The following is a 25,671-nucleotide window of genomic DNA, read 5'->3' on the forward strand; positions in this document are numbered from 1 at the left end:
CGATGACCATTGACCGGGGAGTTCTTGGGACCATTTACCTTTTGCCATGTGCCAATCTCATCTATACGAACACTATTTAATGCCTTTGTCCAGATTTTTTTTTGTTATTTTACTAAAATTTATTTATATATAAAACCATAAATTTATACTATGGTTTAAATTCTCAATTGAATGATATTGCAATACCCTCAAAAATAAATTTCAAAAAATAAAATAAAAATACAAAATTAGCTTACGAACTCAGATGTGCATGAAATATGTTAAAAATCATGACACGTGTCATATTTAAGTTAATACCGTACTAACACTGTTAAAGTTGGTAAACAAAATTTGACTCAAAGAATTAAATTTTTGTACTTTTGATATACATCAAGATGTCTGAGTTCATCCTCAATCCTCTGGGTCTTTGTAAGTAGTTGCCTGCTTTAAATTTGCCTTTTAGACGTCAACTTCATTTGCTCTTGCCTTGTGTTAGCTCAGGCATGCTTCCTCTTGCTTAAATGACATCCTTTTTGCTTGTTTGCTTTCCATTTTCCTTCTATAGAGGAAGACTACCTCAGTCTCTAATGCACAATGAACTGCAAACTCTCACCAATCCCCTCTAGTTAATTTTGGTAATCTCTCTGGTTAACATCGAATATGTTTTGCTCTTTTTCATCTTTCCGCTCTCTCAATGAAAGCTCTCGTTGACCACGGCCGATAGGAACCGAGCTATCTTATAGCGTATAAAGCTAATCCAGCTAATTGTAAATCAAGTAAATTAGGTTAACTGATTTTACAATTCATAAACATCTTACTTCGAAATTTGACGAAATACTCAAAAGAAAATTTTCAATTAAAACGTCAGAGCAATTATTTCCTTCACCGAAAAAATTGTTCCATTTATTCAGACACTTAGGAAGAATCCTTTAATTTATTCACGAACGATCCAAATCTATGAATGTTTTAAAATAACAATAAATTGATGTTGAAATACATATTCATGTGAATACGAGTGGTAATTAGTCTCTTAGTGAATGAAAGTCACAATAAGTAATTAATATATAATATTATTAGATTCAAACTAATAATTTCAAGTTTTAAACATGAACTTCCCTTTGGCAACCATAGTTAATTTAGATAACCGGGTTTCTTTGGTAACGCTTTTTATGACCGTTGTTTAACTTTATCAGTAAAAAATTGAAAATATTAACGAGCAACTTAAAACATGCAAAAATTACTCTCATCTGTACGTTACGTCACAAGTAAAAAGCAAAAAGCGTTCGGGAAAAAAGTTTAGACAAATAGAAATTGAAAGCGCAAGAAGAGCCCATTGATTTCCAGCTAGCGTGAAAGTTTGATGCATCAACATCAAATCCGAACGCTAGGTCGTAGCCTTGAGAAATTCTTGGATTTTTTTTTAGGGCTTTTTTCTTTTCCACTCGGAGTAGTCATAATTAAAACAATGTTGCTGATTGAACTTTTACTTGGCATATATCCAAGTAGGTCTTGGACCACCCTATACGTAAGCACGAGATTATTTACTAAATATGCCAATGTAAGTTAATTTCCCATTTCCTCTCTTTCCTCTTTTGTAGCTTAGTGCAAAGTTCAATCCAATATTTAATTAATTATTATTACTAAATTAATCATGGTGGATGTCTTACTCGGATCATTGAAAATTATATTATTACAAACAGGGACCGAATTAAAAATTCAATTTTAAAGGAGCCAAACTGTTAAAAAAAAAAAAAAAAAAAAAAAAGTGCCAAAATAAGAAGAAAAAAAATATCAAATTTAATTTTTTTTATAAAATTTAAAGGCAATATTTTTGATTTTAACAAAACTTTTTTTTTTTTTTTTTTTTTTTTTTTTGTGTGTGTGGAGAGGGGCGAGAGGGGGCTAAAGAAAATGACATTTCTGGAAGGTGTTTTTTATTTTTTGTTTTAAAAAATATTTTTGATGAGAAATTAAAGTAAAAATAGTTTGAAGTGTTTTGTATTTTAAATAATTTTTTAATATTTATTTTAGAAAAATAAAAAATAAAAAATTACCAACAAAAGGATAATCGTTGAGCAATTAATACGCGAGATGAGAATATTATGGCACGGTCAAAACTCGAAAGTGTGTATTTATTGCTAATTGATGAAGCGTCCAATTCTTGTCCCCAAACTGTACGGTATTTATGCCACTAGCGTCTCAAATTTAGACCTTTTCGTTTTTTTCTTTTTTTTCTTTTAGATTTTTAGCGACTATTTAGATGGAAAAAGTGGTTCTCAAAATTATGAAAATCTATGGAGGAATTTTTTTTTTTTCTTTGGAAATAAAATTGAAGTTGTAGTTATTAAATTATTAATCATTTTTAAAATTTTAAGGAGATTGAAAATGATGAGTTTAATCATTTAATTAATAGTTTAATTAAAATAAAGATAAATTGTAGAGTCAGGTCTCACACATTAAGAAAAATGTTAAAATATTAATTAAATTTACCTTTTATTATTAGCTTAATCATTTGAGACTAGTGATAATTTAACTGATGTGAAAAAAAAAAAGGGTTAAGAAAGTTGCTAAAATGTTATTTAAGAAGAGCCTCATTTTTTTTGTTGGGATCAATCTAGGAATTGTTTTATCTCTTACTTTTAATGAAAAAAAAAAAAAATTAAGGAAAAAAAATTGACGTATAATATGGGGTATTTGACTTCTAGCAAATTTTAAATATTAGGCTGTGATACAATATATTTGGTTCAAACTTAAGACTGTATTTATGATAATTGTAGAGTATGTGTTAATTTTTTTTTATATACATATTATGAAAATAAAACCCATCACAATTTTTGACTATATCTAATAGGTTTAATGTAACAAAATACATAAATTAGAGTATGGGAGGAAGCTAAGGCAAATTCCCTTTTGTCCGAAAAAGGGAAACAAAAAGTTCTTGATGAATGGTAAATATAATTTTTTTTTTTGGCGGTCAACCAGCCTCCTATTTTGTGGGTGGTCGACCGCCTCCAGAATAGGACGGGGGGAGTGGTCAACCACCCCCACCCTTAAACCATTTTTTTTTTTTTTGGTCCGGAGTAAATTTTTTTAATTTCATAAGTGTTCTAATAAAATAAATGACCAAACTGATCATTTTATTACATAAACATAAGAAAAGAGTTACTTTTTAAAGCCACAACAATTTAGTTATTTGTTATAAGGTCAAACCACATAAATCAATTCAATAATTATCTCAAAACTTAGGCTTCATTTGTCGTGAAGTAAAATGTTTTCTGTTTGAAAATGTTTTCAGCTGAAAATATTTTTTGATGTTTGTTTAAAATCAACAAATATTTCTCATATTTTCATTTAATCATTTTAACCTATAAATTTTAACTTTTATTCGCAATATAAAAATATTAATATAAAACAACTAAAAAAATCAACCTAAATATTATTTTTAATTAAAATATACACACACTAACTACTAATGATCATATGTTTTCATATAATTCGAGAAGCTACGAGGAAGAGCATGCGACAACAAAGTGGATTTGCGGAGAAAAATAGTGCGTAATAATAGATGGCTTTCATCTTCAAGGGGGTTGAGATTTAGTGTAATTGTCTATTTCTATTGTTTGCAAATTAGACAGATAATTGTAAAGAGACGCCTGTCAATTCAAACAGGTGTCCGTGCAGTCCGTATCCTGCCCGAAGAAGAAGAAGAAAAAACTCAATTAAGTTGTGATAAGTAGAAACTAGAAATCAAATTGAGTAGAGGGTTGGGAGTTGGGGAGGAGAAAAGTGAGAGAAGTTAAAAGGGGGTGAAGCTATAAGAGAGATGGAGGTTGTGTGAATTGGGTGGTTTTTGGGATCATTGATAAGTAGTTCCAAAATGGAAGAAAAGAAGGTAATTATTAATTAAGTGATTAAAATATATGTAGGGGATTAATTAGGCTTTCCCTTTCAACTTTATGAAAATTGAATTTGGTACGCGTCCTATATCCCTAGTGGGGTCACGGCATTGAAAAGATATACAAACAAATGCTAAATTAATCAACCTACATTGGAAATTAAATATACGGATTACAAAAGGATTAAACAAAGAATCACTAAGGTCTCCATCCATGCTGTCAAACATCAACTCACCCACGTCCTCAATTACACCCGGCTCACCGGCTCATTAAAGCTTCGCCTTTTTGTTTTCAGCTGCATATCACCATCGCCTCATATGCTGATTAATTAATTATACATTCCAACCCATCTCATTTTGGAATGCAATTACTACAATAAATTTGATTTTTTTTTTTTTAAAAAAAAAAAAAAAAATTATGTTTTGACACGATATAAATGCGAAATTTGTGTTTTTGCTTGTTTTGTTTAGCGGAAGACAGAATGAAAGTGAGATTTTCAAAAGTGTAATTAAGTGTTTGATAAAACCGTGATTTGACTGTTGAATCGTGCGTTTTTTAAAACGTATTCTCTTACTGCTCGAAAATGTAAACTTATCATGTTTTTAAGTCGTCATTTTTTTCAAACGTACTCTAAACGGGATGTTTTCAACAATTTTGTTCAAAAATGTCCGTTTGACTTGCGAAATGACAAGGCAAATGCACCCTCTAAGACTTTAGCAATTAGAAATATGTAAGTTATGGTGCATTTCTCTGTCAGGCTAAATTTGTGGCATTGCCTAAACATGTCATATCACATCATATTGGGGTTTTTTTTTTATTATTATTTTGGGTGCAGTCCATATCGAGCTGTGTTTGTTGAAATAATCAGATTTAATTTGTAAAAATGAAATGTGTTTGTAGATTTCTTTCTTATTAAATTTGATAGTCATACATATTATTTTGTTATTATTAACAATTCGATAATATGGTTACCAGGTCAAATTATCATGGAGAGTATGTGTGGACTAATTAATTAGGTAGGTCATATATTTTGTCACATATAGGGAAGTTGACATCAATCATATTAGATTATTATGGTACTCTATGTTCACGGGGTCTTCCCACTTCCTACGTATATAGGGCTGTTTGTACTTATATTGGTTTCTTGTTGACACTATGTGAATTGTGATAAAGACATTTTCCATTTTACTCCTAAATTTTATACTTCCCAACGTGGCACTGTAAAAAAAAAATTGTCTAGCCGCTCTATAGGCCGGTGGCCGACCACTTAACCAAGGACGAAATTATATATAAAGTTGATTTTGAAGGGGGTAAACTGTATTAAAATTTTCTTAAGAGGCCAAAGTTGAAATACAAAACCTAAAACTAAAACTAAAATGTGTTTTTTTTAAAGAAATTTAAAATCTTAAAAAAAAAAAAAAAAGGGACAAATTTTCCTTCTAGATGGGGGCTGGAGGGGAGCCATGGCCCCTACCAACCCCCCTCTAGTTCTGTTACTGCACTCAACAAACCTCCGAAGGTGGAACTTGGAGGAGGGGGTAATTTTTTTAGTCTAATGCGGTAGTACCATGTTAAAGAGTTAAAAAGAATGAGTATTTTGGGCGTCTCCGTAGCATTACTCTTTCCGAAAACCTACAGCTCGAACATAAGAGACCCTTATATATATATTTAATTTTCCTTTATTGTCTTTTTTATTCTTTAGAGCCAACCATCAACATCATTTTTACTGTGTAAATATAAAATTGTTAATGGAATAATTACTAACCTCATTGGCCGAATGATTATCGTTGGGCCGACCGGTCTTCGGTCAAAGCTCAACCAACTTGAAGGCCCGTTGTTGGTCAGTAGGCTGTTGTTGACCCATTTGGCCATTAGGTTGAACCCGCCCGTAATGAGAGTCTCGTGCAGACCATTGGATCATTTTTCGTTTTGGGTCCAACCCATACCTTGAGGGCCCTTAGACCACGGCCTGAAACCCTACGACCCCTTGATAGGGTTATATTAGGGTAAGAGCCTAAGAGGTGGAGTTGGAATGTAATTCCAACTCATTAGGATTAGAGTATATTTGAATTTGAATATTAGGTATTATCACTTTAGACGTTATCTACTTGTATTTCTATTTATATGTTATTTGGTTGTTAATGAGAATAATGGAGAATTGATATAAATTTTTGTCTTCTGGTTTGTTTCTAGCCTTAATTTGATTCATTTGAGGTTTATCCCCAACCATTAATTGGAGTTCATTTTCAATACAATTTCCATTTCATTTTCACATTCTTCCATTATTTCCATTATTCATCCATTTCATCAGAAAAGTACCTATCAGTACCCCTCTAGCCATAGAAGATCCACGCCTTTCACCACTACCACGCAAGGACATTCACGTGACCAAGAGGCTAACCGACTGACCGATGCCACGTGTTATGAGATCTATACTAGAAAAGGCCTTTGTAGGCCAAAACACCTCCGAACTTGCAAGTAGCAATTATGATAATTGTTTTATGTTCCTTCCATAGGTCCTGTAATCTCCCTATTCAGTGTTCTTTCCATATTATTGAAGTTTTTCCATCTGAAGAGCTTTTCAAACAAATGGTGGATGACATCTTGTTGGGATTGTCCCATATCAATTGTGGAAGGGGTTGGTGGTTAGTTTATAAGTGTGAGGAAAAGCCTCACCTTATGAGCTAGTTTTTAGGGTTGAGAGAGGTTCAAGACCACCTAACACTAGTATCAGAGCCCAGGTTTATCAACAAGTCTCAGGCTCTATAATATGCGGGAGAAACGGGTTGTTCCTGCTCCGACTCAAGGCCCGATGTGTGAGGGGGAGATTGTTGGGGTTGTCCCACATCGATTGTGGAAGGAGTTGGTGGTCAGTTTATAAGTGTGAGGGAAAGCTTCACCTCATGAATTAGCTTTTGGGGTTGAGAGAGGCCCAAAACCATCTAACTCTTTCATTGGATTCCAGCCACTCCAATTCAAGGAATTGCATGGAGAGATTTTCATGAAACTATGCTTGTAACTCCCCTTCATCTTCTTTCACTTCAGTTCCAGAGCAGGCCGTTGCTCAATGGTCTATGGATTATTTAGCTTGGGTACTAGAAAGCTTTGCTTGAATATCCATGTTTATGGCTTTGAAGGAAACCTTAATACTGTGAATTTATACTCTGATTAATAAATATAATTTTGGATTAAAAAAAAAAATACACATATACATGGGTGTTAAATAACTTTTTTTTTTCTTCCCTAAATTAACTTTGAGTAATATCTTTTTCTTTCAGTATCAAATTAATAGTTGCCACAAAAGTAAAGTTTACGAGAATTGATATTTATTTTCTTACCCAGAGTTAAAAAAGCAATGATTCTTGCGCAATTGTAGACATGGGTCCCATCCCATGTGTCTACCCATGTCTCTACACTCGTACACAACATGTACACAACTGTTGTATATGAATCATGTCTCGAGTTAGAATTCTTTTGTCTAACCCGGACAAGAATCCCCTTCATTTCAACTTTTTTTTTTTTTTTCAACGAATGATCTGAGTATTTCATTGATCAAAGATCACTAGCATAAAGCTCTTACATCATAAAGTATAAAGTCCTACAAAATCATAGCCGAATGCTATGAGATTATAAAATCGTAGATACAAACAAATTTTTTACAATAGAGTGTTATCTATGACTTAAGTCATCTTCCGCTACCCCGTGTATAAAAATAATAGTTAAAGAGCATATCTGCTCCGAGCATCCTAGATCTAAGACAAGGGTAGTCAAATATCCAAAAAAAAATTATTTAAACTGGTCGTGAGGGATAATCCCTCACACTGAACTATCTAGGCCGTGAGAGATAATCACTCACATCAAACTATCCAAGCCGTGAGGGATAACTCCTCACACCTGGCTAATCTTTATCCCATATATCGTTTATGATAGTAGATCTATAGAGAGAAAAGCTCTTATTAAAAGCAAAAATACAACCAGCAAACAATAGCAGCGGCCATAGAGGAGATGAACAACACAACACAGAAGTAGATAGACGGATGCATAGCGGATATGCCAAAATTGTTTATTTAGCTGGAGTACACTTGGAAAAAAAAAAAAAAAAAAAACACATGTATTGACTTTATATACATCGTTAAATGCACAAATTTTAAATCCTTATCCTAACATAAATACCTTCAATTTCAATTAAAATTGAGAAGATCGAATCTTATTCCGTCAAACAAATCCTAAACACAATTGAAAGCTCAACTTGAAATTGTTTGCAAACTCTTTTGTCTTTTGAGTTGAGTAATTCATCCTAACAATCAAGCTATAATTTGATCACATTGAATGGTGACGTTTTTGATTAGTAGCCTTTATTGGTGTTCGTCATCTCCAATCAATCAAGTGCCATTCAAAACCATCTCTTTCATTATTGGGTGTTATCTATATTGTTAAATACAATAAAATTAAATTTTAACGAAACATTATCTATATCATTAAATACAATAACATTAAATAAGATAATCCCTAGCCCTCATCATTTTATTTAAGAATTTATTAACAATTTTGATTATACAATTTGAAATTGTGGTAGGACACAAGTGGCTAAACATGGCTCATTGGTTGTCGCACCGGATCCTAGGTTAATTCTTTTTATTTTTTATCCACGCACTTGCTATGAATTCAAAGATTAAAACACTAAATAATGAACCACTTTTTTGGGGTAATTATATAAGGCACCACTTGTGAATAATTAATGCATTTTTTTTTTTTGTCTGGTTTGTGTCAATATTCTGAATTTGGCTTATTTTAAGTAATAATAATTTTGTCTTCCTTTTTATCCTTGGAATTGGGTTCAATTTTTTTTGCTCCCCTGCCCGGGAACAACCCGAGATCCGATCATTTTTGTTCTTATATGATAACCCAATTGCAATGAAAATGAACCCAATTGCAGGCCTCAGAATCCACTACCGTCATCATCCTCTATATAATGATTTATTTATTTATTACTTTATAACTTAAAATATTTTACCAAGTCATCTAGGTATTATTATATGATTGTAGAATAATGGGGAATTGTATGGAAACGTATATATATATATATATATCAAACATCTCTCTTTCTCTCTCAATTAGTATTTTATTAGTAGCACCCTTCATAAATTCAGGCTTCTACTAGAAGTTCTTTTTTGACTGAAATGATTAATCCGTAATTAGTAAAATGATTTAAAGCTTATGGTTGACACATCAACTACTAATTAATTAAATTGATAACTCACATTTTTTTTTTTTGGTTGCTTATTTAATAAGTTTGTATATGACTGGTAGACTGGTAGTGAAAGTTGTAGTACCCTTTACAACACTATTAGTATTTTAAGGCATTTGAACTTCCTGCCATGCCATTTTTATTAGCATACCCCATATAATCAATGATCATTTCTTTGACTTAAATTTCTTGTCTTTATACTATAACACTCAATAATCTCCTTATCATTTGAATATGTCCATTTACCAAAACACAAAGCTATCAATTTTTAATGCAACTTGCGAACTTAGCATGAATTCAACAAGAAATTAGTTTATTAGGGTTAAGGAGATTGGCTCGTTTAATTAATGGGTCGGGTTAGAGGTAACCTATACATACAATCATATACTTATGCCTCGACGCAATCCAAACATGGCATGCAGCATAAGGGCTAGCAAATTTTGACATGACCCGCAAATCGAATATGAACGCAATACGAAATTAGCAGGTTAAGATTGAGAAGTCTTACCTGTTTAATTAAGTGATTGGATAAGTTTTTAATCTTTTTAATCCGACATGCGAGTTAGGGATGTACATACGGATGCAGATGCGGTTATTGTCTATAACCACAACTGCATTATGCGGTTATCACTTTTATGTAACCGCATTCGCCCACTTAGACATGGGATTACTAACTGGAGGCAAAATCGCACAGCTAACCACGTATAAGGTGATAGGCCTTTTGAACCTATTTGAGCGTTTTGAGCTTTCTTTGTGTCTTTTTTTAGAGCCTATATTAAATGATTTTGAAATTATTTTTTTTATTATTATTATTAAAAAAAGCTTTAGTGTTTAAGATGAAATTCATATCTTGATTCCAATTTCCACATTATATATAAGGGTGCACATACCCAATTAGTGATTTTTACTAACCGCCCCGCTTATATAGTTCTAAAATGCGAATACAAAATGACATGGGACCAAAACATGTGAACCGCCTCCAACCTGTCGGTGAATTTTCTGACATTTTTTTTTTTTGTTTTTTTTCATATTATATGTTGGACATTAAAAAACTTGGTGAAATGGTTTTAATATTATTAGACAATAAATTAGAGTGTTGCCCACCAAAAAAACATAAAACCTGGTGGTTTTTATAATATTTTTTTTTTGTAGTACACGCATATTATACGGCACAAAATCTATTTGGGAAGAATAAAATCTTGTGTTTTGTATTAATCTCAATATTAATGTCATAAACAGAGTAATTTTTCAACTCCTTTTCCAATGAAGGTTCATAATAGACTTGTTAATTATTATTCTCAGACAAACACATCTCAATGTTTCGTAGCAGCCTGTTCCAAGGGTTTATTCTCTAACAATTATACCATGTGAACTCCATATTTGAGACACACATTTCATTCTAATAAACACCTCAGTGCTAATATAAAAATCTTTAAGGATTCGTTAATGTGAGGACCTAAATTGATTCAGGATAATATGATTATGCTAAAGTTTAGTTTAGTGCTCTATTTTTTTTAAAAAAAAAAAATTAAAATTTTTATTGATTTTGTAACACGTTCAGAGCTTGTTGAATTTAACAGGGTTTTTTTTTTTTTTTTTTTTTTTTTTAGGTATTAAGAATTATTTTATGGTCTAGATTAAAATGATCCATCAAAAAATAATGACGGGGCAGAAAAAGATGTGAGATGAGAGGGGTGCTACACATGCACCCCTCATCCCCCTCTCATCCTCCCTTTTCATTAAATAAATTGGTTTTAATGAAAAAGTAGTCTCTGATGTCACATCAGATACTACTTTTTCATTAAAATCAATTTGTTTAATGAAAAGGGGGGCATGAAGGGGGGATGAAAGGATGTTTTTTAGCATTTCTCGTGAGATGACGGCAATCCTGTCTAGAGAGATCCTATGAAAAATAAGTGACGTTAAAAGGGGGAGACAAAAAATGACTTCCAATAGTAAAGTCCTTCCTTATTTTCCACCACAATTGAGCATCACAACTTTTTCATACTGTTCCACTCAAAAGTAATTTCTATGGAAATATGGAAAAGGGTAACCATCATGAAAAAAACACTTTCTGAAGAACCAGTCCCATAGGGTGTTGTAGTTTGCATCTCTGACCCAAGTCTATAATAAGCCAAATAAGGAATAGGTCCTGGGATATATCTCTGACATAATCACAGATCAAGTGGAGACGTGGCGGGACCTCGAGGCCAGAGGATTAGAGCACGTGGCTATGACCTACAGTATCGGACGTTCGAATCCTTCCTCACCCACAACCGGCCAAAAAGAGAAGGGCCCCTCTTTATGCGGGTAAAAAAATCATGATTGGGGTCCAATACAACGAGAGCTAGTCAGGATGAAGACTCGGATACTTCATCGTAAGAAAGAATGAAGTAAAACTAAATGCTTGACTTGTAGTGGTTTACCAAGAAAAAAAAATGAGTTTGTTTTTAGTAATGCAAATATCCCACAACGATAATATAATATTGATGTAGCAATCCAACCAACCATTAGATATTATTTATTTATTTTTAAAAATGACCGATCTAATGGGTGGTATAGTTCTAGGACAAAAAAATTATTTATAAAATTATTTATTATTATTATTATTTGTATATTTATTTTTTTTTGGGTCGTGGACTCGTTGGTCAACGATGAGTAATTTTATATGTACAGTAAGTGTCCATAAAAAAATGTAGTATATTTTAAAATTACTATTTGATCAATCATATGGTCAATGGTAATTTTAAAAACGACGTCTTTTTTTTGATAGGCATTTAATGTACATGTAAAATTACTGACTTGAAGCTATAAGATAGAAGACGCTGCAATTCCACGGGTTGGGCCAGGGCTGGGCTCACCGCCGAATCCAGCACAAAATGTAGACCGAAGAGGGGCCTACGGAGAAAGCACTTTCAATTGGTGGAGCCTATATATGGGCCCCACGCTCCCTAGGATTCACCCTACCCGGACAAATGGGCCCAGTGAAAGGAACTGGTTGCAACTCTTCTTGGGCCACGAGAGATGCTACGGCCTGCGGCTACCTGCTCGCTTTATGAGGAGCGCGTGTGACTACGCTCACGCTTTCACAGTTTTTCAAGTATTATTATTATTATTTATTTAGATAACACTTTAGATAAGAAGAGATAAATAAATATAAATATTATTATTTATTTATTTTGATTACACTTTAATTGTGTGTTACAGGAATAGAACAACGATAAAATCAAAGGGTTGAACTGCTCATTCTTTAATTTCTCCCTAATGTATCGATAATTTATTCTTAAACCAAGTAAGCCAGAAAAGATGCGACAATTCACCCAACCGTATAAGCCTAATTAATATTATATATGGTTGGGAATTGGGCCAATAGCTTAGGCCCGACTGGCTACTTCTACAACTAATCAAATCCCACCATTGAGCACCACTCGCTCTCCACAAATTCTGAAAATATGTCGTTAGCTTGCAGCGCCCGAAAGTCAAAGTTATTTTCACATCATGCCCTGAATTACAAAATTTGGGAAATACGGAGATCACATCAATTTGAGCCACGCTTAGACACACATCTTATCCATGATTTAAGGATATGGAGTTCGCTTCTCTGACATACACGTATCGCTCAATCATGCCAGCGCTATAACCTCAAATTCCAGAATTTGGAGGATACGAGGATTAACTCTTAACGCAGCATTCAACGCCTAGTTGCTATATAAATCGCGCTAGGTTAAATGTATAGGGGTCGACTCCTTCTAACTCTCTAAGCAATTGCTCTCTTGTGAATTTGTCATTTTTCATCTCTAAAGTGATAATTGACTTAAAAATTAAAGCTATCTCTTGCTGGTCCATTCCAACAAGCTTTTTTGCCCAGTCTTCTTTTCTTTTGTAGGAGTTGATCTATTCACTATTGAAACTATCCCAACATATATATATATATATATATATATATATATATATATATATATATATATATATATATGTATATTCATGGATGCTCAGCTCTTTCTTTGGTATTTGAAAATCTATGACATGTAAAAAAGCATTCATTTTAATTTGAGACATGTAGAATAGAAAGAGAAGTGCTACATATCTTAAAATTTTTTTTTTTTTTTTCTAAAATTTGGTCATCAAATGATGTGTCACAATCTCATGTGATCTATCATTTTAAAAAATATGTCATCATTTCATAAGATGATGACACATCATTTGAAGATCACTTTTGAAAATAAAACTTTGAAAAGCAGGGCATTTTCTGAATAGAAATCGTAACACCCATTTTAATATTTTATACAATATATAGAATGGATAAATACACATTAAATTATATATATATATATATAGAGAGAGAGAGAGAGGAGTTGGGTGCTTGGCTAGCCGGCTCAAGCCAAGTCCCAAATCCTCCAAGTGGGCTAATTATGCAACTGGCTGAACCCCTTCAATCCAAACAACTCTTTTGAGCAAAACAAAATCCAAAAAATGCACAGAACTTTAGGGCAATCTCATATGCTTCTAGGGATCTGCGCCGAAGAAGAAAATAAATAAAATAAAATAAAATTCCTGTGTGCGTGACAGATTTTTACCCACAGAGGAGTGGGCAGAGAGTCAAACGTGGGTGACGGGAGAAAAAAAAGAAAAAAGAGAGAGACTTGAAAGGGTCCCACTGGTTCTGAAAGTAGAAAAATATGTCCAATCTCTCCTCACATTGGCCCCTTGTTTAGATACGAGGGTGACTTACTTTCCAAGGAGAAAAGCGTCAGGTTTGGGGAAAGAGAAAATGGGTGGATCCAAAAAGGCCCCATTGGCCATTGTTTTGATGTGACCTGATACGTGGGGAGGGGTTTTTGGGTCTACTTCCCACCAACCACTCTCGCTGACACGCCTATCTGGGGCCCTCCTTACTCCCCTACCCCATTCCACCGGATTCTCATTCAAACCAACCAATTTCGCCAACTTGGCATAAATTGACTACTGACTTTAACCCTAAAAATTATTATTTTTAGAATCATAACCATCAATTCCAGTTTAATTCACACCTTAATTAGTTTATTAAACCCTTCCATCGAACGCCTGTGGCCACTCTCTAAGGGGCAATAAAACAATCAAATTTTCTTTAATTTCGCACTTAAAATTGCTATTCTCGGTCGAATGAGCTTCTCTCGAGCCTTCTATCGGGGCTCTCAGATTTTTTCATGGAGCCATGATGCATCAACATCGGATTAAGGGTTGGTTGACCGAAAATAGTATTAGTCAACTTTCTAATTTACAAAATAAATTTAAACTTCTCAATTACTCATCCTCCTACGTGCAAAGTACGCATCATAGCGTCTAGAGCTCATATTTTGAGTTCAGTGTGATGCGGGCGACTAGCTCTTTTCTCTATCACTAAATTTATTGTTAAGTGATAATGATTCCTTGTAATTTTATAAACTAGTTGACATATCTAGCCAACATGGGACAAAACTTTTTTCCTACACTTCAAAATTTTGGTTTTTTTAATTTCTTCTAAAATGTTGGATTGAATTGAAATACGTTAATCTTTCAATTAAATGCACATAAAACTTTTAGATATAAAATGGATATTGTAATTATTTGAAATACCCAAAATAATTAATTTTAAATAAATCTAACACATGAGCTCTCTCACAATAATTGATGGGAAATTAGTTGTTGCGGATCCCCATTCGTATTCCACTGCCTCTCCATCTTCGTACACTCAGTTGATATTTCTTTATCCCTATTTTTCAATGTAATTTAGAAAAAAGTAATGTTATCTACTACACTACTATTTGTTTCATTATATATGCTGACGTGTCATGCCAATACACCCTTAGATTAGTCATTGTTATAGATAGAATTTAATATTATTATATCTAACGATGTATATGATGTCACATGATAAGTACGTCTTATCTGCCAAGCTATTCGATTGCCTCCAAAAAAGAGCTGAAGTTGTTATTTGTGGGTTATTGTCTCCCTGGTTCTTATTGTATTATCACGTGAAGAAGATTTTTGTTCTTGGAGTGTGTTACTCATTAATACAACATATTTTATTTTGATTTTAGTTGTGCCTATACTTCCTCAACCCCTGAATGCATGTGTGACAGTTTTTGAGGGTTCGAGTAGGGTTGAAGAGTTTTGTGATGATCATGAACCCGCTCGTTCCTAAAGTTGAAGAGTCTTTAGAGGATCATGCTCCCGTCCAAATCTCTTTTATTAGAAGTTTAGATAAAGTTAAAGGGTCTCGCAAAGATCATGCTGCTGTCTTTTTCTCTATTTTGATAACTATTTATTAACTTTTACCCAAAATATAAACGACCGGGTGTTCATTGATTCCTCTGGGGTCATTTACAAACTCATCTCTTTCTGATTCTAATTTCGACGCTGTTTCTTTTGATTTCCTTTCCTTCGTAACTCTTCTTCTTTTAAATGACTGTTGAATTTACCCCACCACTACCAGGCAGGGATAAAAAGTCTAGCAAGTAGCATCATTTGTTTTTTTATTTCTTTCTGTGCAATCTAGACTGTAGGCTCAGGTACTATCGACTGTAACCCTACTGATCTGCTTCTGCATGGCTGAAGACGTTGAACTACCTCTTCTCCCAACTCCCAACTGCCAAGCAATCAAATTTGCCACCCTCCTTAAATATCTGACACCCCTTCCGACGCCTTTTCCAACCCCTGACATCTCCCCATCGATCTCTAAACTTTCACTTTCATATTTACCAGCTTGCACCAATGATAAGGATATCCACTAATCCACAATAATAATAATAATTCCAAAATAAAAAGAAAAAAAAATTCTGTCGCCGGAAACACAGAATATGACTTGATGCTGTAAAAAAGAGAGTGAAGAAACAAAATTAAATGGATAATAAATAAAATCTGAGACGCCATTGGCTAGCTTCTGATATATAGACTGACAGTCATGTAGGCCTTTCGTTTTCTCTGCTGTCGTAAGACCATTTCATGCACTCTATTACGATGGACGGAAAATTAGGAGATATATATAAGGGGAGTGATAGTTGTACACCAAGTGTACAACAAATGCACAACACCCCTTCATAAGGGGTGGGCCCTACAGTGTGTGGGGACCACCCCTTGTGAAGGGGTGTTGTACATTTGTTGTACACTTGGTGTACAACTATCATTATTCTATATATAATAGGATAGAGATCGAGGGAGTCGTCACGGTGGGGTTTTTTGATAGCTTTGTTGATTGGACAATCTATCTAACTCATTTATGGTTGGCCCAGACAACACACAAACCCATGTCCCATGGCCAATTCTTATATATATTAGCAGCTCTTTCTTTGATGGGGATTTTCTTTGCCACACATTTAAGAAAATCCTTTACCACCAAATCATACTTTTTAAACGACTGTGATAATGATCATTAGTCTTGCACCAGAATCTATGATTATGTTTGTTAGTGTATTTCCATGGTTGTAATTGGGTTGGGCTGAGTACTGAATTTTTTGAGTTAGTTGATTGATTTTTTTTTTTTTTTTTTTGTCTTAGAATACGAGTGGAGATTGAGTTTATGATAAGCTTAATAATTTGTTCATCTGTTTTTTTTTAATGAACTCGAACTTTCTCAATTAACTTATTTATTCTATATTAAAGTAAACGTTGTGATTGTTTTATTTTATTTTATTTTTGTAAATTCATACTAATTATTAGTTATTAAATATGGTGACGATTTATAATTTGAGTAATTAGAGAGATTAAATCAAATCTTAAACAATCAAATCGATCTCGAGTTTATATGTTATCTTATAGTATGTATACATTCATTACACACACTCACACTCACACAAATACATATATAATTATATCCAGACTCATGATTCTAATAATTCAAGTTATATATATTATGTTATAAATAAAATTTATTTTTATCTTTTAAAGTAATTATCATGTTTTCATTACAAAGTTAAAAATAATAAAATGAAGTTATACGATCCTGTGATTGGGTCGAGCTCGAACCTGTTTGCAAGCAACTATGTTCATTTACAGCTATAGGCATTTTCGTAAGTGTTTTTTTTTTTTTTAATTATTATTATTACTATTTTTGTATAATTCTCAACCATTAAGGTTAGGGTTAGGTTTGTTAATCTAGCTAAAAGGATACACATAACATTAACTAAAACATTAAATGCACAAGTTTAAATGTCTTTATTAATCATAAATGCAGAAACGTAATAGTCTTAAACATAACATCATAAACGAGTTCACAAAAATTTTCTTTCTCTTTTGTGCCCTTAGGGCACGTATTGAAACTAATTAAATTTCAAACATGTCATGTCAGTCTATTTTCCCATCTAACTTTTTTTATTTTTTTACATGTCCACACAAAAAGGGAGAGAGGGATTCGAATTAATGACTTCCACTTCATGAGGCGTGATCCCCAGCCGATTTCCGGCCTCTTACTATATATATGTTTCATCCCAACCTAAAAAACTAAAATAAAAATGGATGAACCAAACAGCTCAATAAGTAATATTCCCTAATCAATTTAAAATCAGTTGGGCAAAAACATTTCCTTTAAAACATTTAAGAGGAGTGCTAAAAACAACACTTTTATTCTACTACCGTTCCACCATACTCACTTGAGAGTGCCAATCCACCGTTATATGATCATCTCTATTATTTTATTTTTTTTCAAAAAATAAAAAATAAAATTCAAGAGGATATTTAGTATTTTAAAGTTTGTAATTATCAATAAAGGATTTACATTTGAAGAACAAATGGTTCAATGTGAGGCTGATTTGCAACTTGTAAGGTGGTACTTGGGAAAGTGGAAAATAGCTAGTGTTGCATACTTGGCTGGAAAAGTAGTTTAATCAAAGACAACACTATTGTGAGAAAAAGACTACTTTAGAAGTTTGTGGATCAAAATATCTGTAGCCCTTGTGACCTGAACTGTAACCTAGAAGGATTTTCTATGAATGATACCATTTGATGCAAGAAATTGAGAGAACTGATGAGAATTGTTTTATTTTGCAGGAAATGAGATATTTGGGCGTACACTTGAATTTGACAAGTGATGCAAACACCAATGATTTGTTTTGCAGAGAATAAAGTCAAACAAAACAGGAGAAGACATCGATGAAGATGAGCTTGATTGACAAACACTTAAATAATCCATTTGAGGGTAGCAGTCTAGCTAGAGCCTGATGGCTATTCTTCCCACAGATTTGACTGGGTCTGTGAGTGGTGGAAAAATTACCAGAGTTCTGTTTCTGCTATGAATTACTGCTCGGCTCATAGGTTTGCAAGAGTTGGGTGAATGCTGCTTTGGTGGGAAATGTCCTTGAGACTAAAAAGGATATATATATATATATATATAAAATGACATCATTTCATATGAATAGCCATACTGAATGACACCATATATTCGCCCAAAAAAAAAAATCTCAAAAAACATCTCAAATAAGCTCAAAAAAGAGGTCAAATGAATGCCGACACTCAAAAATAGGCTTAAAATGCTCAAATTTAAAAATGGTTATATCTTCAAATAACCACTTAAGACGGGAAGGTTGCAACTATAAAAATATAATATCCGCCTTTACACCCTTGGGGCGTTAGCCAAAGGCTCTAGTACCATGAAAGATATGGTTAAAATGTTTGGCTCAATACACCAAATCAGAATTCTTTTATTGCAATTTATATACACTGTAGAAAGCTACAGTTAAGCTACATCAATAAAAGCTTTACACATTTAATTTACAATTTAAGAGAGCAAAGAGCATTCGTGCATCCAAGTAACCGAAGGAAGAGCAAACGATTTCTCTCTTTGGTCCCCCTCTATTTAACGTCATCTTCATTGACAATATTTTGTGGCTAAAAAGAAAAAAAGTGTATATTTTGTGGAATTGGAGAAGTCTCGAAGACCACTCATACTATATTTTTGCTATTTCAAGAGAATTTGTCCCCTGTTGCAGCTCTGCAAATATAACAAACAGGTTATGAATTGGCAGAGTGAAATGATTTGGATGATGGCCAGATGTAAAGGCAAAAACCATCTTTTGTTGCAGAACTTGCTAGAGGAGCTCAAACTTATTGGGTCTGGAGGAAGAGGAATACCAAGCAGCTGGGCAGTGAATTTCTTGAGACTCCCACATGACAGAATTGTAAACTTTTGGGGTTTAAAAGTAATCTGAGCCTTAGTTTAATTGGATCTTTAGTTTCATAGCTTGTGCCCTGTTGTTTCTTGTAGTGTTGTGGAGGGGGGCTGCTTTCTGCTCAAACAAAAATACTCATTCATCCGAAAAAACAAGAACGAAAATTCTCCATATCATAACTTCATTTTATATGTGACACAACAATGCAAATAAGAATGCTGGAAAAATAAAAATGCAGGGTAAGCAGTGGCCTGGGATAGAATCTTGTTTCCAACTTAAATGGTCGAATCATTGATTACCCAGAAAAGGAAAATAAAAAAAAAATGATGATAATTGATATCTAAATAAATGAACAAGATGGCCCAAATTTCGATATAAACAAATTCATTCAAGAAGATTTTTAATAATGTGTGTACCCTACTCATAAAATGGGGTGTTAGTTTTGGAATTGAGAGGCCTGTATTGTACATTAAACTCAGAGGCAGGTAATTGTACATTTAAGTTTCCGGTTGGCTAACTAATGGCGTCATTTGGAATAGAATTGCCAAACAATGGCTATCCCAGCCACTATTACCACTTTAAGTATAAGTTTTGAACTTCTGGAAGATGATGAAGGTGAGGCTGACTGGGGAGATTCCCATTCTTTTCCCCTCAGCTTGGCAGACAACTTCGATAGCAGCTGAGGAAGCCGACCGGCTTTTCTGGCAGCTGCAAGCAAAATAATGAAAAGCAAACATTAGAAGCTGGGATGCAACAAGCCACTTACGTTGTAGAATAAATGACAATGGTGATTTACAATGAAAAGCAAACGTTAGAAGCTGGGATGCAACGAGCCAGTTACGTTGTAGAATAAATGACAATGGTGATTTACATCTTCCTTTAGTAATAATAACAATGATGACTAGCTCAAGATACATGGCTTCAATCATACCCAGAGCGAAAAAGAAAAGTAGAATTTTCAAGGTTACCACATATCATTTTTAGGTTAGCTTTTCTTCTTCTTCTTCTTCTTTCTTTCCTTCTTTTTTTTTAATGTGCAAAGTTGTATTTGGCAACACTTTGGAATTTCATATTTTTTTGAGAGGATAAACAATTATTAGGCTAATTTTTTTTTCTACCTTTAGACGGAAGCTTGATTAATTCAACTTTGCACATTAACAAAATACATGGTTGCATTTATGGAAAATCGAAGGTTGACTTAAATAAATACTTAATCAAAGAAAATGAATCTTCAGAATACTTATTCTTTATTAACTTGTACAGAAAAGAAAATACCACACAACATTTCATTGCATAAAGTTCTTCAAATAATTGATGGAGGGACTGAAGGAAAAGACAAACATTTCTTGCTATATTAATGTTATTTAACATGCTTGACAATGGTGGAGGTAGCATCTGATTGCTCCCAACATTAATCATGTGGTTTTGGACAATTTATTGATGACTGGACTGCTCAAATTCAACTGAGGGTATTTTTTTTTTTCTATCTTTTGAATTTTTCTTCTTGTCTTTGCCAACATTAGTGGGACTTATAATGGAGCGGAGCTTCCTTTGAATATGCTGAAAGATTTTTTTTTTTTTTTTTTTTTCTTAAGGTAATGAAAGATTTATTCTTGAGTAGTGTACTAATGGATGACAATCTTGGGCAGTCTTCCATCTTCTCTTTTGGATTATGTTGATTTGTTAGTGTATACTCTTGGAGGTCCTCATATACCTTTTTTTTTTTGTTGGCTTACTGCTGTTTGTTGAGATTAAGGCTTCAATGAAAAATTGAGTTGAGTTCATTGGCGACTGTTGCTATGATTATTACTATGACCAGCTCAAACAAAGACAAGCACACAGGGATATAAATATACACACACAAACTCAGAAGTTCTGACATAATAGTTTTTTCTTTTTGGTAAGTAGAAGTTCTGACATAATAGTGCTAATTAATCTAAATGTAAAAATTCTTCAATAATAGCATCTAACCTAACAAAACGGAGTTGGGTGGTTTTCACCAACACAAATGATGACTGTTATTATGACCAGCACTCTGATCTAAAACCATGAAAAATGGTTGCTTACTCATTGTTCCACACACTTGTGTTATCATGAATGAGTCAAAATGACCTAAATCAAGAGATAGAGTTACCTCTGTCTTTTAAAAGTCTTTCCTCCTCACCAACACGTCTTCGAAGCACATTGACCAAAGATCCAAAATATAATGCAAATATCGTGCAGGTAATTGTGATGACATTGTAAGGCATGCTAAAATCAGGAGTTGTCAAGGGTACAAGTAATACTTCCGTGTAAGATAGAACAGGACTCTTTTCCTGCACCACAAATTCAGACAGTCGATCAGATGAGTCAAGGAAATCCAAAGCACATTTATTACCATTGACATACGGGGAGTACATAATACCTGAAATTTAGACAACATGGGTGACTTGGTCAAAGAGTTATCTTCAAGATAATGTGTGCTTGCATGGAAGTTGGGAAAGCTTATTACAGCCGATGGAATGTCAAACCCTTGATTAGCATCTGGAGGATACTCATCGATGTGCAAAAATCCCTATGGAGACATTATAGACATTATAAAGTAGTAACAAGAATATCAACAATTTATAATATAGAAACCAAATGCACATTCAACTTTTGGCCTAGAGAAGTATCAAAGTAAGAAACATTTTCTTTTCTTTTTTTGATGTATAATAATAATTTTATTGAAAAAAAGTATACGAAAAGTATACAAGAGAGCTGAAAATCCAAAAGGGTACTACAATCTCAAAAAAAATAAAATTCTACCAGATTCTCTAAGTCAAAATTAGGAACATTTACAACAACCCAATCTAAAAGAGATCTCAAAGTAAGAAAAATAATTAGGTAGATCCTATAAAGATGCACTGGCAATGATTAGGATGCCTAATAATTTAAAGAACTCCCCCATACTGATATTTAGGCTCAAAGCAAAATTGAGAGGTACTAAAGTTGGGAGTGGGGCTTAGTTGAGCTGGTTTAGTTTGGGTATTGAGGAAAGAATGACTTCATGGAAAAATCAATAATTGAGCTAAGCAAAGGATGCCAATTGAGTTATAGCATTTCGTAAAAATTTCACTTAGAACTCTTTAATAATTGTGGAAGATAAGTCTGGTCATTTAACAGATGAAGTGAGAGACTAGTTTTAGATGGCAATGAATATGAGTAAAAAATATCACCTATTAAATTTAATGATTGAATTTCTTTAAATAGAGTCCTCCCCCTTTTTCATGGACACTAAATTGCATTTGCTTTCTATGTTTTAGATTCAAGGAGTTGATATTTCAGTTTGAGTGTATTGTAGCTATTACACCAATATTTAAAACAGTAAACTAAAACTTACAGTCGGATATGTTTGAACATTGTTAATGATGTACATGAGTTATACTAGAGAACATTTAAATTACTCTTTTCCTTTTTATTTATTTATTTTATTTTTTTTCTATTTGGTGCTGTATGTGATTCAATCATACAGCACCAAAGATTATATCCAAAATAAAATGCTCATCAAAGAATGACCCAATTTGGAGGGAAAAAAAAAAAAAATTGCCGGATCATGCAATTCATACCTTATCAAACTCTAAAGTTAAAGTGGCTGATTTAACACCACAGGGAAATTTTAGAACCAGCTCCATTACCCCAGGCGATACCTTGTCTTCAGAAGGTGAAACATGTATCTTCTCTACAACATCTGTGAGTCCCTGAGGTTGTCCATCAACAAAAACTTGTAGAGTATGAAAATACACCTTAATATACCAAGGCACAACTTGGAAAATGTCGACTTGCAACTCACACCTGTCTTCAACAGTATTAGCACCAAGGAAACCCTCATTTAATTCTGTGGATATTAAGGATATTGCTATAGCACCTCTTTCATTCCCACTACCCATTAAGAACCTACTAGCATGTAATGGTGCTTGCTGACATGACCAAACTACAGGAAGCTTCCATGTAAGGCCTAAATCAAATGGCTCAGAGTCACTGTACTTCACAATTGAATATTCACAAAGAACAGATGAGCTCTTGCTATGCAAGCTATTCACTTCTTTAAATACCCTGTCAGGCTTAACAGACAACTCAAAGCCAGGGTTACTGCTTAACCCTTCCGAGCCCATATTATCAGCCCTGGATATCACATTTTCCTTCTGTAGATTCTCCAATTCAGTTACCAGACCTCTCTCAAGTTGAAGGTAAACATTACTAGACTTGGCAAGAACACATCTTCCAGTAACTTTCCTTCCGAAAATCGAACTCAAAGACCAGCTTGGTTGTAATTTTGTTTCAATGGAATAAGTTTTACTAGCGCTCTGACTATTAGGCTGAAGAACAACTGTAAGTGTTTGTTCTAGTACAATTCCTGATTCCAAAACGCCTGAATCAAATTGAGATGAGGTCAAGCGCAACCGCTGAGAATGATAAAATCCTCTATATATAGAAGGTCTGTGCATTAAGGTGGAAAGCCCAGATTTGTCACGACATGGAAGGAGCTTCAACCAGGGAGTTAGGTTCTCGGTGCAAACAGCCTCACGAGGCAATGTGCCATACCTCAGACTGCCTGAAGATGGTTGAAAGCTCCATTCAGGAGCAGAATAAGTGGTAGAAGACTCTAGGAAGTTGATTGAAGCACAAAAGAGACCTGAAAGAGTATGCGTTAGATTCTTCCAGGAAGCATCAACCTGATACTGGGGGACATCGAAGACAGCCCATAACTCCACTCCAGGAGGCTTTGCATTGCTGCTTGGGATGGGGTCAAATCCACCCCACCGATCATAGTTCCATCGACCTTGTGTAAAAGATAATTCCATTTCCTTAACTTGGAATTTCTGAACCTGTCCAAGCAATAGCATTTGATGAGTTAATTAGTATTTCAAAATATTAAAAAAGATTCACCTTAATTTTAGGTTATGTACAACGGTCATATTGTTGATTCCATTCAGGGAAAAGAAATAAGAAAAGAAGAAGGAAGAGAGTAATTAGTGTTGCCATGTCCAGGCTTGCCAATCCAAGGTGCCTGTAGGGGAGGGGTGTATGTTCATATAAATAAATTTAACAAAGACAAGCAAATTATGAATGCAACCTCATTCCTCATTGCAATTAACTTGAATTTCAAAACAGCACATGATCACATTTCCTAGGAGATAGAATCGAATAACATAAGGCTTGAAGTTAAGTGGAGGACTTTAGTCACATAGCTTAAAACTAAGTCGTTTCCACCTATCCAAAGGTTCTTATCTAATTCAACACATACAAGGGCAGATTGTTGTCACTTTGGTAAACCCCAATAAACACAGATACCCATTCTTCTCATATAGAATAAATACCTTTCCTTTTATTGAATTTGTTACTGAGTTGGGCTTTTACAAACCAAAAGCAAAAGACCCAAAACTTCAAGATCCAAGAAATTTACTTTGCGTTTCTTCTTATATCCCACAATCCAAAATTTTCTCAGAAACCAAACAGAGGTCTAAAACATACCAGCTGAGCAATGGCTTTGGGGAAGAGGTGGTGGTGGCGGCCATGGGAGTCGGAGAGAGAAGGCGGAGCTCTGCTTTCGAAATGGAAATGCGCCAATACTTTCCGATCAGGCAAGGGTCTCAGCAGCAACTCCTCCGAGAACTCTTCTTCACCTTCTTCGCGGAGAACCGATCCGAAGGCGATTGCGGAGAAGAGAATTTGGAAGAGAAGTATGAGAAGGGGATAGTGAGTCCGCCTTGGAAGATGGGTCATTGGGGAGGGTTCGGATTGCGGACTCTGTGTGAGTGAGCTTGAGCTACACAGGGTCCGCTATGAGAGCACCGAAGGAGCTCTGGGAATTGGGTCAAAGAAGAAGAAAGAGTGAGATGGTGAGCTTCTGCTTTGCTGAGGCAATGGTGTTCAGGGCTTGGGCTCTTGGAGACGTGAGATTCGGCTTTATCAGTAGCCCACTCGCGCTATGATTGAAACTACAAAATTGCCTTAAAAAAATCCTTTTTCTTTTTTTTTTTTTTTTTTTTTTCTTTTTTTTCATTATTAAGGCAAAATTACGCATTCCTTTCATAAATTAGCGGATTTCATTTATTTATTTAAGTAAAGTTAAAAACTATATTTTTATCTTAAAACTATTCGATAATATTAATGTCACAGTTTTAATTAATCTTTATATTTATTTTTTTAACGATGACTGATCAAATGGTTGGTTAAGATTAACACGTTAGCATAATAAAATAGTTGTAGAATAAAATGTAAACACTTAAATTAGAGTGAGTTTGGTAAAGATTGTTGAGTTGATTTTTTTTTTTTTAGTATTAGTAAGAAGTGATTGATGTGATATAAAGTAGAAATAATTGGTATGGAAAATTGAAAAATTTGTGTACTGTAGTGAATTTTTTTTTTATTTGAATAGTAATAAAAAAAATTATTAATGTGATAT

At 33.9% G+C, this 25,671-nt stretch overlaps 1 protein-coding gene across 1 annotated transcript; it reads right to left on the reverse strand.

Annotated features, from left to right (window-relative positions):
* Positions 1 to 19,611: 19,611 nt before the first annotated feature.
* LOC133857940 (uncharacterized) lies at positions 19,612 to 25,155 on the reverse strand. Its single transcript, XM_062293333.1, has 5 exons — positions 24,738 to 25,155; positions 22,832 to 24,091; positions 21,649 to 21,798; positions 21,379 to 21,559; positions 19,612 to 19,952 (listed from the first exon to the last, which is right to left on the reverse strand). Exons 1-5 carry the CDS (start codon positions 24,987 to 24,989, stop codon positions 19,771 to 19,773), a joined length of 2,025 nt encoding a protein of 674 aa, XP_062149317.1. The 5' UTR covers positions 24,990 to 25,155; the 3' UTR covers positions 19,612 to 19,770.
* Positions 25,156 to 25,671: the final 516 nt, after the last annotated feature.

This window comes from Alnus glutinosa, chromosome 14, assembly GCF_958979055.1.
Source record: "Alnus glutinosa chromosome 14, dhAlnGlut1.1, whole genome shotgun sequence".
NCBI classification, from domain to species: domain Eukaryota; kingdom Viridiplantae; phylum Streptophyta; class Magnoliopsida; order Fagales; family Betulaceae; genus Alnus; species Alnus glutinosa.